Genomic DNA, 27,165 nt, shown 5'->3' with positions numbered 1-27,165 from the left:
CCCGACCCGGAACTGCTGAGCCCGCGCCGCCCGTGCCCGGCGGCGGCGACAAGATGGCGGCGGTCTCGGTGCTACAGGCGCCTGGCGGCGGCTTCAGCTTCGACAACTGCGCTCGGTGAGGCGCGGGGCCGGGGCTGTGGGGCCGGGCCGGGGCTGCGAGGCCGAGGCGCCCTTCCTCGCTCACGCGCGCTCCGTGCCGCTTCTCGTGCTGTGTCGCAGGAACGCGCTGCTGGAGGCCGAGCTGGGGCAGAAGGGGCTGCGGCTGCCCGCGGCCCGCAAGACGGGCACCACCATCGCGGGCCTCGTCTTCAAGGTGAGGAGGCGGCGGGCGGGAGCCGCCGCGGCCGGGCCCGGGCCGGGGCCTGAGCTCGCCGCGGGGGCGGCGGGCGCTGAGTCACGGCGCCCCCGGCCCGGGCCTGCTCGTGACATGGCCGCTTCGGGGGACGATGCGTCTTTCCGCAGGATGGCATCGTCCTTGGGGCGGATACCAGAGCGACGGAGGGGATGGTCGTTGCTGACAAGAACTGCTCGAAGATACACTTCATTTCCCCAAATATCTAGTAAGTGCAGAAASCGGCCTGTGCATCGCAGAGCCGAGATCACCGTCGGTGTTTTTAGATGTATCCCTTTCAAGGCAACTTGCCTTACTCCTCTTAGGAAAAAGTTTGTTTCGATGTTGATGAAACATCAAAAGCCAACAGGCTGCCTTGTTTCACACTCTGAAAATGTTGACCATGTAAAAACTTAATTTCCTACTCTTTACATGGAGAAAGAAGCATACTTGGGCTGTAAATGGTGCTTTTGTTGTGCGTGTGTGTGTTTTTTATTATTATTAAATTCTTTTTGGAGTATAAATGTATGTTGTTCATCAGGGTTACCAGTAGTAAGACACTTGTGTTGCAGAAACTCWGAAGGTGTTGGAACAGCAAAGGAGAAATGAGCCCCAAGCAGCTGTAGGAATGTGGCTTCCTTGAGAATACTTGCAGGAAAAAAAAGGCACTTTAAGGTTGTTGAATACAGCAAACAGAAGTCATATTTGGCCTTAAAGAGGTGTTTTCCTTCTCACTCTCCTCTACCTTCCCAACTTGCTGGTGATATTTTTCAGCTGTTGCGGTGCTGGAACAGCTGCRGATACTGATATGACCACTCAGCTGATTTCTTCCAATCTGGAGCTCCATTCGCTATCTACTGGCCGACTTCCGAGAGTTGTCACAGCTAATCGAATGCTAAAGCAAATGCTTTTCAGGTAACTGAGTGGCTTTATTACTTATTTATAATGCTGCTAAAACCACAGGATAAGTAAGATCTGAGCTCATGCACTGGAGAAGTCTACCTGACTTCTATAACAAGACTTTGAGAAAGGTTTAGTARTTGTTCTTTCCCTTGTAGGCTTTTGAGTTGAAATTAGGTCTATGATGTTATAAGGAGTTGATACAGTGTTGCTAGTGCCTTCACTGTAAAAGTAGAAGGACAATAACTTAATAAAATGTTGATTGCGCCCRTCAAAGCTTAACTTCCACTTCAGTGGAGAGATGCCCGGACCAGTAAGTAATCTTGTAATGTGCAAACTTTTAAAATCGAGAATTTCATATGGCTGTAATAAAATACATCTTGAAATGTATTTTATTTTCAAAAGGATGAAGCATATAAGTGTGATCATTTGAAGCCCATAGCCATTAATACAGAAGTCTGTTTGTGGTTATTACTGAGAAAAATGAATAAAATCTTTGGAAGTTGTACTTATCCTAAGAAAATTTTATTGGATTGTTTGACTGATGGCATTATTGTATGCCAGTAGCACTTCCTATTGTGCAACATGGCTTAAACGATTGAGGGTGTATTTTCCAAACTCTTCTTTTTTTTTTTTTTTTTTTTTTAAAAAAAACACTCTTGTGAAGGAAAGAATGAGTGTATGCAGTTAAAGATTGTTCAAGCTACTGAAGTCTTCAGGAATGTGAAATAAAGCAAAGAAATGAATATGCTTTGTCAAATCATGTGACCTAGATAAATTACAGGTTAATACAATGCTTTAGTACAAATGCAGCATCCAGCGTAGTTGCTTGTCATTTGTTTTTCTGCTTGACATTTAGATAWCTCATATTTTAGTAAATTTCTTAATTTAAACTGTTGTTTCTAGATAGTAGAAGTTGTTTTTCTATTATGGAGATACAGCTAGTGTAACTGTTGAAAAATTCTATAGTACATACATTGTATTTAAAAAGAACAGCTTTCTCATAGATGTTCAGATTCACATATAAACRTTCTTCCTAGGTATCAAGGCTACATTGGTGCTGCCCTGGTTCTAGGGGGAGTAGATGTCACTGGACCTCATCTCTACAGCATATATCCCCATGGATCAACTGACAAATTGCCTTATGTTACCATGGGTAAGTGATATCTCTCRGTATCATAACAGAACTGCTGGTAAGAAGTAAACACTTTATTTTTAAAAATATTTTTTGCTAGAATTTGTGGCTTGCTGTGCATTCAGGCTTCAAAGGGTAAAGCTGTATTTGTAAGGCAGGTGCAATATCCTGTTTCTTCTTTCACACTTTAAAAAGACTTTCATGGGCTGTCAAACTATTTAAATCTAAGCTACCAAAGAACTAGTATTAGGAAAGCTGCTATGTTGATTCCCTAACATATCTTAAAGCAAAGGAATCCTAATATTTCTAGAAACTTACCATAAGAAATCCTTAGAAACTGGATTTTCAGGTAGTGCTAGCTTATGGTTCATGTAATGTCTCACTCGGAACTACATTCTTCCACAAGTTTTTCTGTACTTTCATTAGGAAAAAATATGCCTTGCTTCTTGCTTGTAACTATTTTATTTCTTTAACTTGCTAAGTTGTAGCTGTATTTTATTCAGGTAAGTGTATCATTCTAGTGAAGCAACACTAATTTGCTTATGATATGATAATTGGTCTTAACTACTGTGTGGAATCTCAGTAGAGAAGTTCTAGCCCTATCCTATCTAATGATAGGGTGTCAAACTGAAATTAGTAGCCTACCACAAAGTTATTCAGTGTTACTATCTCAAGTTTCTATTACTTTCTACAATAGCCATAATCTGAGGTATGTATGGACAGCATTCATTTTTTGAAGTCTCTCTTACTATGGAAGATGCTTTGATTTCTGAAAATGTCATGAAAGATGATGCTCATTTTAAATGGTACACATCCCCTCACTCATGCTTTGTCATAGTTCTTAAAGCCGTTTACTATATCTAGAAGAAAATCCCACTTTCTGTGTGTTTGCTTTATCCTTCAGARTACTCTTTGAAACTCAGTTTTGCTTGTAACTCCCAGGTTGGGGCAACTTCTTTTCTCTGTTTACCTTGAATCTGTTTCCTTTCAGTTGTGCTTGTCTTGACTAACTGTTACTTGCTCCCATATTTTGATGAATGTTGTGTTTGAGAGCCTATAGACCCTAAAGGCTGCCTTTTTTTTTTATTTATTATTCCTAGCAGAAAAAATCAGAAAATACCATGTTAAACAACAAAATGATTGTCAGGTGTAAAAGTTTCACTACCAGTGGTTAGACAAGCAACAAATCATAAAATTGCATTTCTGTGTACATCTCATTCATTTCTAATCTGAGAATGTCATACTATTTAAGGCTGAAACCACAAAAATCCTATGTGCTTTATAGACAAAAGCAGTACCTAAGTGTCAAAATGGACTATAGTTGTGTTGTTCATGATGCATATAGCAAAATACAGTCTTAGCAAATACCTCATTGTTCTTTCAAGTTAAACAAGAATGAGGTAACTTGAAATGAATACTTTGTTTTCTCTGCTTTTGYGGTATCAGAATGCAAAACATTGGGCACCTTTTCTGGGGAGTCTTGTTTTTTTTCCTCCCTTATCAGCAGAAACATTGCTCCCTTACTTTCTGATGGTAAAGAAGGAGGTGGAGAGTATGTACAGGAGAGAGTTAAACTTTCAAACTCTTCAGTGCTCCTATTACATGTTGAATATATTAAATCTTTTAGATAACAATAAGGGGAAACAATAAGATTCTGACTTAATTCAGAAAAGCAGTAGTAAACTAGCTAATRTATATGATACACTCTTTCTTGCTATGAGTGTGAAATTTAAACCACTTAGTTTTTGTTTTCAAGCAAAGCTTAGAAAAGTGTGTCTTATAAATGTTACTKAGTGGTTCTCTGTAGGATAGATAGGTAAGTGCTTGTTAGCTATCTTGAGAAGCTGTGATCTCTGGACTAACTTACACACTTCCAACAAATAAAGACATGTTAAAACAGTAGAGTTTTGTCAACTTTCAGTAATAGTATGTTAAATAGTTTCCCATGACTTTTAAACTGCTAAAATCGTACAACTTTAATGCAGTGAAGTGGATCATTCAGTTTGAAATTAGAACTGTGATACATCTACAGAAATTCTGCAAAAGTGGTACTGGACCAATAGATGGTGCCATTACCTTAGAAATGTGTAAATTAAGTGTTACATGGATTTTATTTTCCAAGTAATGTGATGTCATTGTTTAGCATTTGATATGTTAAAAAGTATTATGTTCAAGGCCATTAGAATCAGACATTTATAATAAACTAAAACTATAAAGGACTTCATACTCCTCTTAGCAGTTGATTGCCTGAATAAAGTCCCATTGCTACTACCATTACATACACAATTACTCTAGCATTTATGTTTTAAAAGCTTTAAAAAGTGATACTTCCGAAAATCCTGGCCATTCATCTTTACTTCCACAGAAATAACTATCAGGAAAAATTCAGATAAGTAGGAAGTAGAATATCAATGGATTAAGTTCACTACTGCTTAAACTCTTATTTGTCTGCTATAGGTCTGTTGTCTCATGATCATTGTTACTTTTATTCATGCTTTCAAACAGTGTTTCTCAGCATAAATGTCCTTTACCTTGCTGTACTTGATACATTGATACTACTTGCCTGTGCAGTGACTCTGGACTCTATGGTTAAGTACTAAAGCTTGAATCAATTAATAATTAAAAGCATGTGTAGTARTAATGTTCTTTAAAAAATCTGAAGAGTCCTTGTAACCTTCAAAAGTAAACTTTGATGGGTGAGGGTCTCTGCAAGAAGTATTAGAGATGAATGTGTAGTACAAATAGGCTGCCTTTAAGCAAAGGTGAAGTGTGATGTTAAACTTATTGCAGGTTTTAGGTTCTTGAGCCATAAGATGCAACCCAAAGGCACTRATTAAAAATGCTGCAGAACTTGCTTCTGTCAGCGTACTCTGTATTTCTGAAGGTAAGGTGCTGTTACTTTAGCAGGTTACTGCATGCTCAGATTGATACAGCATATGCTTCCCAAAGAGGTTCAGTTTCATATCTTCACTAAGTCATTATATTTTCAGAGGCATGTGTGTATATGTTGCTCTTAGGTACATCTGTAATATAAATAAACACAGAAGCTCCTTAATTCTTATATTAAAAAATACTTTGGATCACATTCAGCTCTAAGGAATATYTTAATATTCCAACCAAACATGCATCCTTTAGTAATCTACAATGAACTTAATATCCAGATTGCTAAAAGTCAAATAACTAACTTATAAACCGAGTGTGACGTATTGATCAAAGTTTGTAGGCATTCTGCAGTTTATAATGGCTACTGCAGAAAACTTCTATAAAACTCAGTGTAGCTAGGTATAGGTCGCCATACAGGCATCATTTTCTGGATGTTCTATGTGCCGTTATTAAACTGGGCCAGTGAATTTCTAGAAATTAAATATTCAAGTGGTTGAAGGTGATTTGTGTATGTTTTTTTTTCTCTAAAATATCTTAGCTTGTGTGTGGCTGTGGATAAATACAGTGGTATCCTCCTTTGCAAGGCAGATTTAAAAATACTTGGTACTTAGGAGTGAAAACATCAAATTAAACCCTTTATGCTGACAAAGGACAAAAATGGATTTCAGCAAACGATGCAAGATTGTCTGATTGGTTGGCTTGTCTAGGAAAGCTTCTGGCCAAGACTTATAATGAAATGCATGCATAAAATTAAACCACTTGAAGTCTGTARTTCAGCTTTCAGATACTGAAAGTATGTTCCAGTAGTCTCTAGTGGCTAAATCTAGTCCCCTGGTACCAGCATTGCTTCATATTCATAAATCAGCTCTTCATGCATTGGCAGTATTGGCCTGCAGAGCAAGCAGTACCACCGCTGAGACAAGGCCCCTCAGCCAGGAACCAGGGTGAAAAATGATCCCAGTCGATGTGGCTGTGGAGATCACCGAATTTTTACCTAGAACGAGCAGCAAACTGAATAACAATGAGCATGTGTGAATAAATGTCCTGTCAGGGAGGCCTGACACTGATGGATTAGGAGGCTCTAAATGTTACTCTCCCAAGGCTGTGTTCATCCTCCAGCATGGCAGGCTGAGGTAGCAAACAGGTCCTTGCTTGATGAAAATGGTCTGTGCTTAGYGATAGAAAGTTATCTTCAATGAATGTTCTGCTGAAAAGATGCAGTTCATTTGTTTTAAAACAAAACATTGCAGTTGTAAAATGCAACAGAAATTATCAGCTKTTTTTTCCTGTGTACCAACAATTATCTTTCACTTTAAAATCTAATACTGAAGTTACACAATTCATCAAGTAAGGCCAATGGGATTTTTAATGTAACTTTATTACAGTCAAGTCCTGCAAATTTTTCAATGACTTCCGTGGTTGTAAAAACTTACAAAATGGCAAATGCTTCTTAGTGAAGTTGACAGACTCTAATGGTCTTGCAAGTGAATTCTGTGGTTCCTGCTCATAATTAGACTGAAAAGATTTTGTTTCAGAATATAACTTGGCATTCCAGTTTTTGTATTTTGGTTGCCAGTCCACACTTTCATATATTTAGATGCTAAAGTAGTATTTGATGAATACTTGTTCCTGAAGTGAAGCTTACTGAAAACTTACACAAAATAAGTTTTTTGGGTCTGATATGGCATTTTTTTTCTTAATGAAGTTCTGAACTAATCCTTCACAGCAGTTAAAATATATGTTTTTTTTATATCTAGCTGAGTTTGTCTGAACTTTACCAATAATACTTTATTGCTGATTCATAGAACAGCTAAAGCTTTCAAACATTTGAAGAATACTTTGTGAGATTGAGTTCTTAGATCTGCATTAACTGTATGTAATTAGGATTTCAGATAAGTAACTTGTTTTGGTATTACTTTGAATCTGAGCTCAGTTAAGCATRCTACTTAACGACTAATTATGACACTGCTTTCCTGAATGTTTTAATAGGTTTGAGATTGAACTGCTATGTTTTAGTAATGTTGAATCCTAACTGATGTGATTTACACTGGATATTGTATGTRTGAAGTGGGAACATCTATCCCGAATAAATGGGTTATTCTGCACTGTTCTGCATTTTGTCTTTCTCCAGACATTATGACTGGAAATTAAGCATATTCCTACATAAAGGTAAAATATGCTTGCTAAAGTTTTTTGTTGGGCACTGGATATGTGTACAAGAGAACAACTGTTTCCCCCACACAAGGAAGTACTCCACAGCCCCTTAAGACTTCTGTGCTTTTATAGGTACTACAATAAGAAAACCATACTTTCAACGTTTACTTTGATTCACAGATTTTCGTGCCAGCTGTCCAGTTAAAATGCATACCTTTCCTAAGTCTGCCATGCTAGTTGGAACATTGTGAGGTGGTTTGGATCATACGTGGGACTTGACAGCTACTAGGAGGCTGGTGTAATTGGACAGTAAAGTTTGCAACAGTACTTGTAAGCAGTTGTCCACTCAGTGCTGGTTTTCTACATTTTTGGTAGCTCTGTGGACTGCCAGGTGTCCAGGCTTCAGTCAACCAGGAGTGCAAATAGGTCTGAGTTAACATGCTGCAGGTGGACTGTGAGTTCACATCCTCAGTATTATTCAAAAATAATTCATACTGTTGGTTTCAAACAACAGCTGACTTTATGGACAAACTCATAATACATCTATTTCGKTTTCTAAAAGCAATGTTTACATCTGAGAGTGAGAGTAAAAACAGTTTTCATTGTGAATCTTAAGATTACAAAAATCTATTCTTTCCTTGGATATTTAGCTCTGCTATGAGACCTTTGCTGGGGCACTCTTTTTTATATGCAAGTTAGGGGAAGCATGTCCTGGTTTGTAATTGGGAAAGGAGAAATGTGATTTTATTAAACTGCATTTCCAGCTGTACTTCCAGTTCTGTTAGAATCTCCTTTGGATTTCGATTTTATAGATGGAAATGTTTACATACACATTTAACTAAATTTACAGACTTTTCATCAACTTTTTGAGAATTTAGATTATAGGACTGTCTGGGCTTATTTAAAGTTGATATTAAAGCTGGTATTTGCTAATTATCTCATATTACCAAGATACAACTAATATAATTTTTAATGTATAAAGGATTTTATGTAATATAACATAAGAATCCCCCCTTGTAAATCTGAGGTCCTGTCCTGTCCGTGGATTCTTTGGGGAACTTTTTTAAATGGGGAACTGGAGGAATGAATCCAGGCCGATTGTGCCGTGTACGAGATTTTTGAGAAAAAACGGTACTGAGTTTAAAAAATGCAGAAATGCTAAATCGAATAAYGGAATGGTTTGTGAAGAGGCTTGTACTTTAAGAGAGCTCCTATTCTTATGAAAGATGGTTTTATTTGAGAATGGAAGTTTTAAGAAATTAAGACCATTTTCTTTTGGCTGAGTAGTTAAAATGTAGTAATATTTGTCACTTTTGTATTTCTATTCTTGCAAGATTTTAAAGATACTTGTACTATATTTTGTCAAGGAAGCCTTATCTCTGAATAAGGTCATTTTGTAGGGTGTTTTAGGCTTCCTATTTTGCTTATAGTAGACCTTGATTTGAGTGACATTAAGAATGTGCTCTTACTCTGAGACAGTCTCTCTGATTTTTATTTATTTATTTTTTTCTTATTGAAAACATTCCCACGTAATTCCACAAGAACTATTGTTTGAACCCTGTATTTGCTTTGGAACATACCTTATCTTGACCTTGGTTGAAGGTTCAGTAAAATTACTTGGTGATTTGCTCTGTGATATCAGCTGTTTGTATCAGCAGTTCATTTCTGCTATTAGTCTCTTAAAAATCCTTTTTATTCCCAATTTCAGCATTTAAAAAATGGAGTCATGTATTGCTTCAAGGTGTAAATGAATAGTCATTGCCTGTAATACAAGTACACACTTAGAATGTCCTACTGCTTTTAGATGTGATGTATTTGGTACTGTAAAGGTAATGATCCTCAACCACAGCAATATTCTGTAACAGGAGTATCTGTCATATTCATTGGGATTACCATGTTCATTGATTTGTGTCTGTAAATCTGCTGTTTCTACCCTTTAAATTTGATCTATAATTGGACCTCCTTAAATGGTTCAGATAAGGTAGTCTGTATTTCCTCAACAGTGTCACTGTCAGCTTCTCTTTTTTCATTATACATTCAGCAGACTTGATAAAATCAGCAGGACACCTCATTTGAAACTGTTTAATCGCTGCCTTTTTCTTTCACTAAACCATTGAGGTGGTCAAGCGATATACACAAATCATTTTAAATAGAAAATATAGCTTTCTCTGTGACCCAGCTAAACAGATAGCAGTATGCAAAACAAGTTAAAAAGTAATAAATGCCAAAAAAATTTTCTAATTGGTGTAAAAAATTGCAGGTAACTTTATTCACTCCCCAAAAGTAGAGCTCTCTGAAATATGGTCAGGGCCGTAGATAGATATCTTCCTACAGATTCACTCTTTCTGAACAAAGCAAGCTTACAATTTCAAATAGTATCATACTGCTTTTTATATCCATTTATGGAAAGCACATTTATAACACTTGCAGTTACAGTGCTTTGGGTAGAGATGGGTTCTGTTACATTACTACCCTTGCAGTGCATCCTTTAAGTGGATCAGAGAGGTAATGTTAAACTCATGTTTTCATATCTGCCRCTTTGTCTGTTCAGCTGTTATTGTTCAAAGTAAAAATAATGACACAAAATAAATGTATAATAAACTGTTTTAGAGTAGATATGGGAAATAACCTGATGGTAGCAGCCACCTACCCTGTTACCGTTGCTGGTTCACTCATCCCAGTGTGTCAAGGTGACTGTGCCAGGGCAGCTCATTAAAACAATCTATTCATTGCGAGTGTCTTAGTATTAAGTGACATATCGCCTAACGTGGCTAGGCACAGAAGTAGGGCAGGAGAAACAGAGGAGTAGGAATTAGAAACTGTGGCATGCAGTTAAATCTCTCTCTTTTTTTTTTTTCCCCCAACCTCATTTTTGTATCTGTGTTTACTATTAAAAAGAAAACTGTCAGAAATGGGACCACAACAGGTCTTTGTGCACTATATGTAAATATAAGATTATATTAAGTGCTGGACCTCAAGAGCATAGACACTTGAGAGTATACAGTGAACTAAAATAGACTGTCTGATTTGTGCTGCTCTTATTTAATTGGTACTTTCTTTCTTTTAAAAATACTAGCTAAATAACATTGTGTCTTAATTTTATTACCATAGGTTCTGGATCATTAGCAGCTATGGCAGTGTTTGAAGATAAATACAAACCGGACATGGAGGTAAGAAATGATCTTTAAAAGCAATGTTTCTTCCTTCAGTAATTCTCATGACCTTAAGAGTTTAAGAGGTTTGAAGCCTTAAAGTTAAATCTGCTGTAGTTTCCTGCACTTAAAATTTTTAATATCAGCTTACTGCAAAGCTTTCAAAAATCTAGGGATAAGTTTTTTTTGTTTTTTTTTTTAGGTTGATTTTTATTTCTTGCTAACCTAAGTGATAATGAAGCGTGTATTTTATTATAGTTCAAAGTTTGAAAAACAGCTTACTGATTAAACTTGACTTCAGGATTTTGATAGCCTGGTCAGTTTTGCTGTTGTGCTTTCTTTTTTCTTTCCTCCCTCATCAGCAGTTGGTCATTCTCTTCACAACTGTAAAAACAACAGAAAATGTTAAAGTAGAACATGAAACCAGTTAGATTCCAAGTTGATTGGGTATGTTCAGAGCTAGTAACTGCACTTGAATTTTTAACATCTACTTAAAAGCTGTTTATCGGAACATTTACAAGGTTGTGTTTTTGCTGCTGCTCTTGGTCAGACTTGAAAAATATTTAAGTTCGTAATATGGAATCATTCAGCATGGTTGAAAGTTGGAGTGTCATGATTAAGTTTTGAATAATAGATTAGAGTATTTTTATTTTTAGGAATGTATCCCATACATTATTTTTGTATCGTCTATAGTATTTCTTTATACCTGATTACACTATGTTCAGTGCCTACTAAGCTAAACAGTGAAAAACCCAGTTATCTGCAGACATACTATTGATGAAAATAAAACCGAAAGGATTAAAAGGCTTTCTGTGACCATATCTTATAATATGCCTCAGTAATGTCAGGTGTTCTTTTAGACCACATCAATCTCTTCAGACTTGCTGTGAATGCTTCTTCTCATTGCAATTGATTATTAATTTCACAGTATAGAAAGAGTTGAATATAAAGCKGAAAACTGAAGTGCATTGACAATGACTTGTAATGCTAACACTTGTGATCACTTTTCATAATATCATTTGAACCTAAAATACAACTATAACAACTCTTAGTGCTATTCAGTATCATTGAATAGCATAGAAATGGTAGAACTTGATTTACTTCAGAATGTTGGCATATTTTCCTTATATTTATAGTGCATCTACTATGGGTCTTTTTCTACCCTCAAATGCTGCATTGACTGGAATATATTTTCTGGGGGTAATCCCATAACTTCACCAAATTCCTGTCTGAAATTGATTAATCTATAATTTAAAATTGTTTGTTATACTCTCTTAAATTTGAAGAAACTTGATGTCTAACACCAGTTGATTTAAAAACTATTTAAGAGCCTAGTGAGTGGTAAGCAGTTTTCTAGTTATTCCTGCAAGCGGCTCCTCTTCTGTTGCTATATATGAAATAGCTGTAGCTGTGCTAAATTATAAAAATGCAGTAGTTCCTGTGTTGCTGGAGACTTGGGCAGTAGCTGGAAAAACTGGACTTTTAGCCTCCAGTATTTCTACGAAGGCTATCAAATACTGCAATATTTTTAATTAGACACTCAAGTTTCTTTTCTAAGTAGTGTTATGTTGGACTATTAGAACCATTAAATATAAAGGTAGAGTCTCTACTTTTTTTCTTTTCCCCCCTCATGCTGTTAGGAGGCTGCAAAAAGACTGTCATTCTCGCATGTGGCTATGCACTTGGCATGTGTGCTATTCATACCGAAAACATGGACTACAAATCCTTGGAATCAACAGCTACAGAATAATAGTCCCCTTTCAAAGATACAAATGTCAAAGAGCTGTGCTATGAAACTAAAAATCTTACCTCATTCTTAGCTAGTTTTCTAGCTTGTATTTTAAGTCATTCTTTGTGTAAGACCAGCTTAAAAAAGGCACCAAAAATTGGTAAATTTCCAACTTTTTCTATTTAGAAAGGTCATCCTAATTAAATTGTCTTCATACACAATCTTAAATGGCAGCAGATATTCACTGTTATAACAAGCATGTAGAAATGCAGCCTACCAATTTGTTCAAATGGATATTTAGATCTTTGAGATTTGCATGCACCTTAACCCCTTTTTTTTTGTTTTTGCTGGGCATTCTGTTGACTAGTAATAATGTGATAATTGGAATAGCTAAACCAGCAAAGCTTTACATGATAAAGCTCAACTGTACTCTTAAACACTTCATATTTTATTATGGCTGCCAGCTTGATGTTTCTTATTTCAATAAAATAACCAAATACCATGGTATTTCTATTAAAATTGAAACAAATTAAAATACACAACCTTTATATCACATACAAGTTATTATAAAATGGCAATGATAAATTTTAAATTCCTGGAGATTAATTTATTAAAATGAGTAAAGAAATAATTTTTTTTTTTTTGTCAAGATCAATACTGCTTTCTTTTGCACTAATTGTCAGAATATCTTGCTAGGGCTACTGAAGGGTAGTGGTGTGCTGCAAGACCATCACATCACAGAAAAATGATTCAAAGGCAGACTGTCCTGCACCCTCTGGTATCAACTTGCAAATTAGCATCTGGAATGTAATTAAACAAGCTTAATGAAAGTAGCAGCTGAATACTACTGGAAAAGACAATCAGCCTTTTTTTCTCTGATATATATTCTGTACTATTGAAGCTGATCACCAAACACATCGTGTGAGCGCAGTTAARAAAATTAGCATTTATTTGAAGAATAGGAACTGTTTTTCATTCTGTTATGCTTTTGGCATGCACTGGTGTCCCATGAGAGCCATGCCACAGCAGATAGTGCGCAATATTTATAAATCCATGACAGGCAATAATAGCAACTTGAAAAATTCTTTTGCTAGAATTTCAAGTTGAGACCTGCCAAAAGCTGAGAGGATCAAATCTGCAGTGGCAGCTGCTGTGCCCTACAGTTAGAATTGTAGACTTTGAAGATGCTCAACTGGAGAGGGGGGTGAAAAAGACTGCAGGCTTAGCCAATTTTTGCAGGTTTCTAGAGCCCTGGCTCTCTGCCTTTTGAAGATGAGTTGCTGAAGCTTCTACCACTGCCTGAGGCATGCTAACACCAGCAGGATGTGTGTGTTTTTTTTTTTTTTTCCATAGACTTAGTGTGTTTTTTTTTTTTTTTTTTTCCATAGACTTAGTGTGTCTTCAGATTTAAGTAGCACATGCTTTATCAGTGCCAACTGTGATGGTCCTTTCCCTGGTTGCAATGCTGGGAGATGATCTTTACCCAACACCCTTTAGAGAAATGGCTAAGATAGATGGTGACGTACACTAGTGCCACTTCTGCAATCTGATTTATGGAGGCATGTTTCATTATGAAGCAAGTGCTGGCCTCTAGAGGAACCATTATAAATTGCTGAAGATGTGAACACTTTCAGCCCTGAAGGCCTGTAGCTGCTTCAAAAATGTAATGCCAAGCACCTAACTACTGTAGAACAATATTAATCTGTCATGTGGGCAGCTATAGATCTACTTTAAAAAACATAAGTGGAAGAACAGCACATCTAATAGTGTTTCAAGCTTAGATCTTTCATAGCAGCCAATTTCTCTTTCAGTAGAGTTTCAATAGGGTAGTCACATGGTTTGAAATCTTACAGCCAGGTTTTGCAAATATATTCACAAATTCTGATGTTAAAAAAGTAGTAAAGAAATAGATATGGAAACAATCATGACCTAAGAAAAATTGTCTGCACTATTAAAGGCTGGAATTCTAGATTTATCTATACTGTGGTTTTAGATTTTTTGTAGGGAGATTTTGAGGGGGGGAGATTATGTATTTTATACAGGTGTTTGACTTCTGTTTGAAAAGTGAGCTTGTCTTTATAAGAATTACCTCATGATACACAAAGCTCTTGTCAGATGGCTAAAACATAGCCTTCTTGCGTTTAAGCAAGGAAGCAGGCTGCATGTAACTTTCCTGTGTTTCACCAAAACAACCAGGCTTAATAAAAAGTAAATCTTCATACAAAGAGGTCAGGGGCACAGAAGAGGTGGAAAAAGGAAGTGTWTAGAAGATACTCATAATTACTTCCAAAATAGATCACCCTTCTGCCCCCCAAGTGTGAGCTATTGACAGTCGTTTAGTATACCTGTTAGCCAGGCTTGCTTTAGTGATCGTCCGGCAGTGGTTATGTTGTTTTGACAAATGTGGGGTAGGCAGCAATCTTATGAGCGGTTCAGCTGACAGGTTTGTGTAACCCTGTGTAAAAGGGAGAAGGGACAAGCAGATAGGGGCAAGTTGGAGGTAGTAACCTTCTCGGCAAATAGCTGCAGCTGTCGGAGTGTGCATGTTCACAAAGACAAATAATGGAAGGGAAGAGATTGGCAGTGGTCTAGTTGCAAAATGTGCAGAATCAGGCTCTTCTGGCCCTCAGTTTTGTTTCTGGTTTTGGCACTAGTTTTTGAGGTACTTGCGAGCAGCCCCATATCCCCCAGACAAAGGTGTAAAGAGTGCCTTCCTCAGGAAGGCTCCGTGTGCGTTGAAGATCTTTGTTGCACTGAAGTGGAAGATGGTGTAACTGCCAGGCTCAGTGCCTACTTTTTGTACAATGCCTTATGCATTTTTAACCAAAATAAAATCTTATGAAAGCATGTCATTTTCTCCCATTTTTAAACAGCTGATATAAGCACAGACATATTTTGAATGATTGGTATATTTCCTACTGTCCCTCAATTTGGTGTTATTTTTGTTTATTAACTGCTAACTATAATACTGAGCTATTTTTGGAAACTGTCAAAACTCTCTAATCTTCAGCAATAGTTGTCTCATCAGTCTTATTTAGGCTGCATCTGTGTGATTCAAGGCTCAAGAGCAATGACAAGCTGCATATGAATTCTGTATTCATTAATGATGGTGATCAAAATGCCTGTGTCCCTGCCATAGGGCTCAGGTGTGGAAGTCTGCAGGCTAATCCCACCAGCTGACATTCAGAGGTCTAATGACTCCATGGGAAGGTGACCACTTGCTGGGAGGTTTGTCGGCTGAACTCAGACAGCAGACAATAGAGATCAAGCCAGACTATCAGAGTTAAGCTGAAGAGCCTGCCTGAGATACTTGAACCCCTGTTGGTGTCAAACACAGATTAAGTAAATGGAAAAAAAMCTGACTTCTTGTACAAAAATAAGTATTTAGTATTTATATGCTCCCTATATATGTTTATTTCATTACTCAGTGACTGTTACTGGCATATCTTCACTGCCTTTTACTGATGGAGCTCATGTTGATACAGATTTCACGCTTTCTTTACATATATTATTTTCTCCTTTAGAGCCATGTATTTACATGGGTAGGTATCAGGTGTTAGTGCAAACAGTCATCCAGAAAATAAATGTTTATCATGCTGTTTCTTACTTTTAGATTAAAATTATTATGTTTCTGCTGGATGCTTTAGACAGTACTGTTCTCATCTTTCATAGATCTGTACCTTGGGTTGATTTCCATTGTAGAACTAATGTTAAACAAGAAATATGAAGCAGTACAGAAACATTTTTAATCAGCTTCATAGGTAGATGTGTTCTGAAATGCCYGAGATTACTGGAGAAGTGTTTTGAGATGTGCTTTTTGAAAATATATATCAAAGCATGGTTTTTATGCAGAAATCAGTTGGGAAACTGCTGATGGTATCTATCTGGATTACCAGTGATTCCCCACAATATTTTCTTCTAGTTTACAAATTATCTCAAGATAATTAATTTTGCCCTAGTTTAAATTAGACCTTGCTGCATGGAAAAAGAGTAGCAATTTCGTCACCTTTGCAAAAGTAAGTCTTAAACCTTTGTACAAAATAATATAGACAAGCTAGTCACAAGCAGGGTTCAGTGTTAGATCACTTTAGTGCACAGGGTAGATGTAGGACAGGTGATTATTTTTGATGCATTTCTCAGGAGCARGTGTTCCAGTTTAAATTGTTTCAGTTTGTATTTTCCATAACTGCAGAACACAGGGAAAACAAAACAGAAAATATTTCTGGTGGTACGAAGGCTGACTGCTGCTCCTGCAGGGTGCAGTTTTGGAGAGCAGAGCGCTGAGCTGCAGCCAGGTGAAGAGCTGAATGCCTAGGCTGCAAGGGGAGGCTCCCTTCATGTGAAGAAGGTTTATGGAATGTTTTGATGTACCTAAGAAAACAATTGCCAGTGAGCCTAAGACCTTCCCCCTGCCCCCAAAATGTTGACCTTCATGCCCTTTCTTCAGAGCTCAAGTAATAGTGATAGGAACATAATTTGCTTTATTTGAAGCCAGACGTGTATTGCTGGATATTCTACTTTGGTTGTACAATAGCAGTATATAGTTACTTCAATTGTTTTTTTCATTATTTACATTTCTTGCTACTCCCTAGTAGCTGATGTTCACTATGTCACTCTAAGGTAATGCAGCTCTAACAAAAATTGAGGCTATCGTACTGGCAAAGTAGAATTTATGGCTGTTGAGCATATTCACTTTATTCTGAGAATCAGTTCCCTGAAACTCATGAACTTTATCCAGGCACAAGTAGTGATAGATAATATGTATTTTTATATTAATTCTAACTATGGAAATAGTATTAAAAAATCATGCAATTGTGAAAGGAGCTTGTTGTTTAATTCTGTACYACTAGAACTATGTATTGTACTAGTCTTCATGTAAGGAATGAAATACAGGAACTAATGTTACTGAGTAGCAGCTCCGAATCATAAGTTTCTTGGCTTGGCAGGTAATTTGGCATAAATTGTTAATGTAAATCCAGGTTAGTGGGGAAGACATTATTTTACTAAAAAAGATAAACTGCTGATTAATTCAGTATAGAACTCAATTACAAATTGAAAGTGTCTCTGCGGGATGCCAGTACCCTAAAGACAGCAGATGTTGAATTGATACTCCAGCATATTTCACACTGGTATGAAATATTAACATGGTTTATTATACTTGTGTGGTGTGCAGTATCAGGAAGGGGGAGGTGGTGATGAGTCTGGGCTTGCAGGCGTATATACCAATGGAACATGAAAATACTTTGATCACTGAGAATAATAATTAGGGACATAGAGGTGTATTTTATTTGAAAATTTCTTAGGAGAAAGCAGTTGAAAAATAAATGTTTTACTTAATAATTATCCACAACAAAACCTTGCATCAAATGCAGTATGGAAGTATTTGATATATTAATGAATATATCTACATTTGTGTAAAAGCTCAAATTGCTGGATTTTTACAAGACTGTTAAACCAGTGATATRCCCACATTTTTTTGCATAATTTTCAGACTATGTCATACTTGTGCTGTGGTTTTGCTAAGAAGTAACAATCTTCATTTCCTGTATTGTTTGTATATGATAGGCAACATTAACACCTCATTTGTTCATAATCCAAGGATTTAAGCAAGTTTGGTCAGCGATGGTGGCACAGACAGATATTTTGTATTTGAGAAAGTACCAAGTGATGAAGGGAAGCTGTATACGAAAGGATAGGAAATGTGTGGAACTTAGGCAGGCTTGTGGGGTGTGGGGGTCTTTTATTTAAAAAAAAAAAAAAATCCTGTTTTAAAAGCTAGAAAAACATAAGTAAAGTTACCTTATAACAAAAGTAATTCCAAACAGAAGGCGTGAATCACAGCATTTGAACAGGATGTATTCTGGAGAGAAAATTCTTATCATATTTAATAGGCTTTGAGTCCTTGACACTGTTTGTTATGCAAATACTGAGTCATTCACTTGCAGGAAGGCAAGTGAATGAAAGTAATGTTTCAGAACTTGGGGCATTTCACTTCCTTGTTAAATAAGGCTGTGGAAGAAGAACTGGAAAATAACATGACGAACTTTACCTTGATTTAAAATAACTTGAGCTGCTTTACACATATAGTATTAGAGTCATTATTTTCCCTTTCACATTTGCTTTAGAAGCTACTATATTTCTGCCTATCTTGGCTTTTAGCATCTGTTCAGTAAAAATAAATTCATGTTATTTGAAAGGATAGTTTTATGTATTTTCCTTTAGTTTTTTTTCCTTTAAACATAGACAATTCTAAAATAATGTATGTTGAAATTCAGCAGAATAGAGGAGACACCATCTTCATCTCTATCATGGGGCACAGTTCCTTGTATGACTATAAATCAGTGGCTGAATTGAGGAAGGGAGGGAGTCTAGAGTTCGATTTTAATGTAATTACAGGGAATATTCCTAGATGAGAGGCACCAAATTTTAGGGTCACACAGGCCTAGTTTCAGATCTTCGGATATATTCTCCCCCCCCCCCATCACCTGCTGGGAATATTCTGGTAACTTCTCCCTGTTCTTTATGCACTGGGGAACTGATGTTTGCTTCTAAGACCCATTTTTATATGTCTCCTAGATGCTGCTAATCTTACAGATCCAKTTTTTTCATAACCTCTTTATCTTTGGTGTAATCATGGTTCTAATTGTTTCTGCTTGCAATTTCTATCTTGTAAACTTTTTTTCATGCTGTGCTCTTTTGGCATGTCAGTCTAATCCTGGCTTTTGTGGTTTGTAATCRTGATCCTACATATTTGTCACATACCTATTTTATAGCCCATCTTGCATTGTTTGGACTGCTGGATCTTAACATTCTCCTCCATAACTTCTTTTGTGACTTCTTAGAACACAGATAAAAGATGGTGGAGGAAGAAAGGGGTGTGTTGGGGGGGGGGGTGAATGCTAGAAAAACAGTGTCAGTAACTCCCCACCATGAATCCAGGTAACTKCAAATTGAGAGTTACTAATACTGAMCACTTTCAAATGCCAGCCTCAAAAGCTAGCTAGAAACAGATTCATTTTCACTAAGTGGAGTCTTGGAACYTTCCCTTACAAGAAAAACAATCAAAGTACTTTGCTGCTTTGTTTGTTATCTCTTTGGACTTAACCAGCAGATCTTAGCATTGCTTCTGGTTATGTATTGATTTCCAACATAATTTCTCCAACAGACATATCTACCCTTTAACATGTTTTAGTCTGACTCTTCCAAAGTCCAATCATGTTCCTGCAGGTGCTTATGCCCTTCAAGAGGTATCACTTTCCTAACCCCAAATTCCCAGCATTTCTTTATAAATATGAAAAATTTTTAACCCTGTCCTGCTTTAAGCTTCTGATTTCCTCCCCTTCAGCTTCCCTCAGCTTGTGGATTCTCACTTGAGGTAGGGGTGGACTTTTTACTTTACAGAATTTTAACAAGTTTCAATCTGCTGTAAAAGGCTCAGTTGTAGTAAATATACTTACATATATGTGTGTGTACATGCACATGTCACATTTTCCCTCCAGAAATTGTTACACTCTTTGACATTCAGTGTATATTAACCTCTCAGGTTCTTGGTAAGACTCATTAAAGCATTCTACTACATATCAAATATCAGACAGGATATTGGCAACCTGCAGAAGGCATTAATTTCACTTTGATAAACATTTTTTAAAAAAACTTTAAACATTTTTTTCATAAAGAAAAGCCTTCTCCAATTTAACTTGTAAAAATTACCTGAATGGCAAGGAAATAATGCTCACAACACTGTAGCTGCTGTCTGTATTTCTGCAGGTGTAATGATGCATTTTTTAAAAAGATACTAGCAAAGATCGTATTAATATGAGGTAGAAATATCCACACTCTCTCTAGAAGTCTYATTTTTTACTTCAGTAGCACTTGGAATCTGGAAATCGCTTAAGTGAGAAGAGAAACTTGAATCAAGCAATATACAAGAGTAATGTGGAAAAGTTCCTTATTGGTGCTGTTTGTGACTTGCACCATAGCAGATGTAGAGAGGTAATCTATCAGATCTTGAGTGTCTACAAAATGCAACTCTCCAGATAACAGGTTTAAAGTAAAGATTTAATACAGTCTCTATCTACTATGATGTTGCAGTGACAGTTTAAAACTCATTCTCTAAATCTCAGCAGACTTTATAGCTAGCAGTGGGCCCATATAAAGCTTAATGGCATTACAACACATAAATCATCTTTTAAAGATGCTACCAGTAGCTCCAATATTAAATGCAGACAATTGTCTGTGTTATAAATAATTTATCAAACACTATTTCAGATTAGCCTTCCACGCTGAGTTATTTATTTTAGCCTTTACTGTACTATTCCTAAGACGCATTTTGAAAGATCCATTACTGGTCAGTTTAATGAACTTGGGGGTCTGTTTTTTTCCCCCTCAAGCACTATGCTACATCTGTGGTGACCATTACATGGCTGATCTGGACCTCTTTGTGCCTTTTACAAGTGCTGCCCATTTGTCATGTAGTGGTAAATGGAGTTGCACATTGGAGTCCTGGGACACATTGTGTGATGTAGTGATGGAGACAAACAGATAGCTCTATAAAGTGCTGCTTGTCACAAGTGACTTGTATTACAGTACATCACTCTTGCTGTAATCTCATTTAAGAAGCAGCGTGGACCCGAGAGAATGATATTCCCAGTTAGCTTGGTCTTTGCAACCATAAAGTAGGAAGTGCTCCTTTTATGTACTCTGAACTTTTTTTTTTTTTTAAGATTAATTATTACAGTGACTCATTCATGCCCCTATAGTTAAGACTGTGTCAGCACTTTCATTATAACCCCCTATTTTCTGATCGTAAAATAGCAGTTCTTGCTAGAACTTTGTATGCAGGATCTCTATCAAGGAACAGCTTCTCTCTTGGCCGTTCTGGTCATCTTTCTAAATTATGAAAAGGGGATAGGAAGTGAACACAGCACTGTATCAGGGTTCCCTATAATTAAAATTATTTCAGGTTCTTGAACTAGGCTGCAGTATATCAGATGAAAGAGCTGAGATTATGTTTTAGACCTTTCTCAGCATAGTAGATGCTTCAGTGTTGCTACAACTAAGCTCTATTGACTGTAGTGGCTATTAAAAAAATATTTTAATAGAAAGAGTACATTTTTAAAAGGTAAAATATACTGAAGTATTTAACTCAAAAAAAAAAAAAATGGGTGATTCTGCAAGACTTGCATTGTTCCAAAAATTTGAAAATACTGAAAGGGGGGGAAGCCCTATGCATCTGCCTTTGCCTAAGCAGTGATGTTTTTCTTAAAATAACAGCACACATAATAGCTTAAACCTATTACTACTTAAATTTTAAAACATAGCTACATACAGTTTTTCATTTGCTTTAATATGTTAACTTTTGCTATAGTTTGTCTACGTGTGTGTGTGTGTGTGTGTATATATTATAGACAGAGCGTGAGCATGCAAGAACGTGCTATATAAAATACCTCTAGCGTGCAAGGAATCAGCTTAGAGAAATCAGTCTTGTAGCTGCTGAATAAGGAAATACTCTTTCCAGAGTTCTGCTACCAAAAAGTGATGTAATGAGCAGAAACTATTAACAGTGTGGCTGTTTTGTTCAAGTTAGCTTGGTAGAAAGTGCAATTTAATGTTTGTTTTTTAAAAGATTAATCCTAGTAAAAATGGGAGTAAAATAAGAATCTGTGCTATTTCTATGGTTTACTTAAGCACACATCTCTCCTGGTCAGTATGTAATTAAGCTGTTTTAATATGAATACTGTTATTAAGCAGTTCTTACTATAGTAGGCCATTGGAGAATGCAAAGCATGCACTGGGAGCAGACGTGACTGTAGCTGAGCTAATTTGGGGCTCCTCTTCAGCTGCACTTGTACACTGGGGCTTGTGCAGCTGTGTCTGCATCAGAAGACGTTCTAGGAGTAGGCTGAGTATCTTATCATGATTTTCAGGTGGTGGGGTATTGGCAGAGAGACACTAAGGGCTTTAAATGAACCAAGTAAAACTGCATTTGTCAAATTCTGCATGGAATGTTTGCTGTTTCGTTCATGATACCTAAAGACAGAAGACTATTTAAATGTGTGAAAAATCAGAAAAGCAATGACAAGTGATAATGGGAAACAGAACTTAGTTACTCTGGCTTGGTACCACCTGTTAAACAGCCGGTAATGTTGGGTGAGCTATGCAGTGAGTGACTACTGTAAGTATGAGTTGAGGATAAATCTTTGAGTTGGAATTTCTCAGTGTTTATTGACTTCAGTCTTATTAGAACAGGTATATGGGGTGTGTGTGTGTGTATGTATATGTATATAAAAGCATGTTATTTACATAGTTACATAAATTCCTTAAATGATGGAAAAATTAAGCTGGAATGGTGCAGGGGCAGATGTGTGTGGAGGTGTTAATGTGCTTGTAATTTTTCAGCAGCCTTTTAAGTGTGTAATGTGTGTATATATGTATGTACATACACACGTGTGTATGCATGTATATATGCTTTCTCAGTGACACTTTTACCAGACAATCAGAGCACTAGCACTTTCTCTGTTTGACAAAGTTTCAGTGGAGCTGATGCTGCTGAACACATCCTCAGTGGCTTTGCCTCTAAGAACAAGCAATACAATGCAATATATAGTGGAATAATACATAGCAGAACCCACTGGGACAGAACCTCCCACCCACACTATGAATTCTAGGCATTATATATTTTTGGTAGGCCAGCTCTCGTCTAGTTCCAGGGATGTCAAACCATGTTAAATATGCCCCTGGAGCGGGTCTTTGTTCAGTTGCCTCCAAAAGCAACTCAGCTCATGTTCTCAGCTCTCTGCTGAGTGAACCAGCGAGCAGTAGGCAGGGCCAATGCAAYGTTTTAAAAGCTTTCTTGGGTCTATATAGAATAGCAGTTTAGCTCAGGTCTCAGGTGACGGCCTCTCTTACATCGTACTGAGGCATTTGTAGATACTGACAGCCGAGGAGTCTGTACTGTTTTTGCAAGATGTAAAATGGTACTGCACCAGATTAGCTGTCTAGAACATTAAGAAGGTTGTTTTGCAATGTTTCTTTTTACTGAGTAGCATCTTCACTTACAGTGAAAAACTAAGCATTTACAGGCCCTATCAAATTACTTGTATCTCTGGCTCTGATCTGTGACTTTCAGTAAAGTTGCCATTGAAATATAAAAACAACCTCTCTTTGGGAGCTGTAGAGGGAGCCAATGCAGTTCTAATTTTTCATTTTCTAGTAAAGGCTATCAAGTGTATCAGAACTTGAGGCCTGTTTCATCAATACCATGCATATATATTTATAAGGAGGATTACAGGTCTGTTGTAATACATCATTTTAATGGAGAATTTTGATGATTTTGAATTACTTCATTGTAGAACACACTTGTCTGAATGGTAATTATGCAAGTGTTAATGTACAGCAGAAACTATTGTATTCTGTTTTATAAGGCTATTTAGACAGCTTCTAAATAGTAAAAATTCTGAAACTTAYGTGGAGCATGCATTTCAGTAGCTGTATATTTGCCCTTTAAAGTATATAATATAAAACTTTTAAGAAATTATGTGCTCAAATTAATTTGTATTCTAGTTTTGATGCAAAYAAGATTTTGCTAGTTGCTCTAGTTTAGAAAAAATACACAGAATATGCTTTTGAGATGTGTAAATGCAGCATACATTCAAGGGACTATATTAAATATATTATGCTTTAGTTATCTGTGGAATTTCTGACTTGTACACCAAAAAAAGGGATTGTAGCTGATTTCCTGTTAATCCAAAAAGGAAAAAAAATGCATTTTTGTTAACTTCTTGTAATTTTTAGTTAAATCACAGGATTTTTGACAGCAGTACTGAGTTCTGCAAGTCTTCAGTAATTTCTGTAAATTCTTTGCACTGATGTTCTACGCTAGAATTGAAAACGCTAGCAAGCTACAGTTCAGTACAGAGCCAGGCTCCCCTGCAACAGTTTAGATGAGCAGAATAAATTTTACTAACCACACTGTGTTACAAAATCACGTACCCCATTTTGGTGCTACAGAGGATGATTAAATAGTCCCTACCTAGGGAAGGCTTGTAACTAAACTAATACGGATCTTTAATTTGAATGCAACTGTTACACAGAGGGCACTACAGGGAACTTGCATTGTACATGTGCACAAAAGCCTGGAAGATAATATCGTAAAGTTTTTTCCATTAAGACGGATCTTTTGTTTCCTTGACAATCTTTACCAAGTCTCGGGAGGGGTGTGTGTGCGTGAACAGGTTAAAAGACTTGCCCTTTAGATAGTGCCACTGTTYTGTAGACTGACGTTCGTGCTCCGCAGTGCTTCTGTAATAACAAAGGTGCTGATATCTCATTTATCGTTTGAGAGCTCACAGCTTCCACTGTCACGTGGACAAACATTTCTGTGAAATGCCAACACTTGTGCAATGACAGCTTTTTTAACTTTTCCAGGAAGAGGAAGCCAAACAGCTTGTGAGGGATGCCATTGCAGCTGGCATATACAATGATCTGGGCTCTGGCAGTAACATAGATCTCTGTGTTATAAGCAAGAACAAGTTGGATTTCCTCCGTCCATATGATGTGGCCAACAAAAAAGGGGAAAGGTTAGTATTTCTGAAGCTGTGCATCATCAGTGCTCTTAACATTTCCTGTCTTCCACAAAAGCTTGTTTTGGAATTTTTTAAAACAGACTTAGGGAATACACTGAAAAAGCTTTAAGACCCCTTTATGTAGTTTATAGCTATTAGAGGATAGTCTTTATATCTGTATTTAATAGAGTTTCAACAAACAAATTGCTGCAACTGCAGTTGAATATTGAGGTTGTTAGTGGCATTTACAGATGTGTGGAAGAAATGAATGAATTGCTTACCTCATCTCTCTAACCAAGTAGGGAGACTGCTTTGAGTTTCAGGAAGTTTGAGACAGTGATGAAGTTTCACATTTATGACTGAGTAGATCCTTGAGGGTTTCCTCTTTTTTTTTTGCTATTGGATAGCAATGTGGTCATCTTTCGCTACTCTTTCACTGGAACTTGTGTGTCCTGTCAGAAAGACTAGTGGTATCACCATACCCTTTGCAGTTCTGCCTATATTTAGCATGGCAATGTGGAAAAGGAGTAGCTGACAGCACAGCCTGTCATTAGCTGTTACATAAGGACTTGCTGTGGCACAAAAACAACCCTTCCTCCCCCCCCCCCCAAACTCTACCCTGTAATTACTGTGTTGTGTTTTATTTCCTTTCTCGAAATCTTTTTTCTAGCCAGTGGCTAGAAAATACACCCTATAGAAGACTGCCAAATCAACATAGACATTGCTTTGATCATCATGGTTTTCTCATACAGATAAAAATTGTCCGGRTAGTTACTGTAACTTGTTGAAAAGGTAGTTTATAGTTAATAGCTAAATTTGGCAGGAGTAGTTGGTTCCCATTTTGTGTATAAATGAAAAGTTTACAAGTTGTGAGTATTCATGCTTTTCCAGGGGGGCAGCCCTATCTTCCTATTTCTGCTATGTAGAAACTTGTGCTGTGTGTTTTCCAGCTCTTATTTGTCAAGTTACATCAGAATGTACAGAAATCTATCTTCTCCATTTTATGGTTCTCAGTGATCAGTTCCTCAAAGCACATGGAAAGGTTGCACAGCATGTTAAACTTCAGCATTTTGTAACACTTGGAAGTCCTTCACAAAGGTGATATTATGCTGCCACTGAAAACAGTCATTTTGAAGCTCCTAAGTTTAGTGTCATAAATATTCAACTACAAAATTTACTGGGAACAAGGTTACATTTAAGTATGTATAATACGATCTTGTAATACTGAGAATATTCAGGAGACAGAAGTAAGTGATGAAATTCTAAAGTGAGCAAGATTTTTTTAGGGTTAGAGAAGCTGACAAATATTCCATTTAATACTTGGATGTGTTGCTTGGTGAACTGCATTGCCTAATGAGTGAATCACAGCCCCCAAGGCAGTTAGAGGGTTTTGCAACATGTACTTTTATGTTACGTGTAACAAGTTGTGCAACTTTTCAGTCTACTGCCAAAATAGTGGAATTTAACAAAAATCACTTCTCTTTAAGCAGACACTTTTGCCAAAACTACTATGAACAGCTCTGCTCCAGTTAAAGGTCCTTTGGACTTCTTACCATATAACTGCATATGCATGAAATGTAATTCTGAGCAGAAGCCTTTATAGGTGGTCAGCCAGGAGAGAATGATCATTGTACAGTTCAAAATGAGACTCTGCATTTCACTGTATACATTAGAGGACAGGGAAAAAAAGCTCCTTTGTACAGTCAGCTGTAGCATGACTTCAGAAGCATGGCTTGATATAAGACATTCTTTAAAAATATTAGCTTTAGATTTCTGTGTTTAAAATCAACTAAAACATTGATAAAGTTAATCCAGAGCTGCAAAAAGTGKGTGTGTTTTTTTGAGCAAGGCTACAAAATAATAATATTGGGCACTATTATGAAATCTCACTTACTTCTACAGAGTTGCCTTGCATATCACTTTTTTTAAAAAAAAGTTAGTGTTACACTAAGCACAACTTCTTTACTCACTTTGACCTCATGTAAGAAATTCCCACAGTAGAGAAAGTTAYTAAACTCTTATATGTGAGTTTTCCTGGGTAGTATCATCTTCCAAATTAACTTTCACCTATTTATTTAACAGGTTTGGTAGATACAAGTGTGAAAAAGGAACTACTGCTGTTCTCACCGAAAACGTAGCACTCCTTGAAATTGAGGTGGTGGATGAAACTGTACAAACCATGGACACATCCTGAACCATTCTGTGCAGTGCTTCTGTTACTAGAGACCAATATTAGTTATATTTCACTTTTAGAAGCTTTCCCCTGTGTAGAAAAACATGCAATTGATGTAAAATAAAGAGAGTTCTTACCAAATGAA

The 27,165-nt window shown here is 36.8% G+C and overlaps 1 protein-coding gene across 1 annotated transcript; it reads left to right on the top strand.

The window, feature by feature from the left end:
* Positions 1-5: 5 nt before the first annotated feature.
* Positions 6-27,165, top strand: PSMB7 (proteasome 20S subunit beta 7). The gene is made up of 8 exons (XM_085300466.1): positions 6-115; positions 220-313; positions 463-560; positions 1,106-1,246; positions 2,272-2,387; positions 10,515-10,573; positions 24,711-24,862; positions 26,930-27,165. Exons 1-8 carry the CDS (start codon positions 54-56, stop codon positions 27,039-27,041), a joined length of 834 nt encoding a protein of 277 aa, XP_085156592.1. The 5' UTR covers positions 6-53; the 3' UTR covers positions 27,042-27,165.

The sequence above is a fragment of the Rhea americana genome, unplaced genomic scaffold (assembly GCF_003343005.1).
Source record: "Rhea americana isolate MKP2758 unplaced genomic scaffold, rheAme1 scaffold_164, whole genome shotgun sequence".
NCBI lineage: Eukaryota > Metazoa > Chordata > Aves > Rheiformes > Rheidae > Rhea > Rhea americana.
This window is presented reverse-complemented; position numbering and strand designations above follow the sequence as displayed.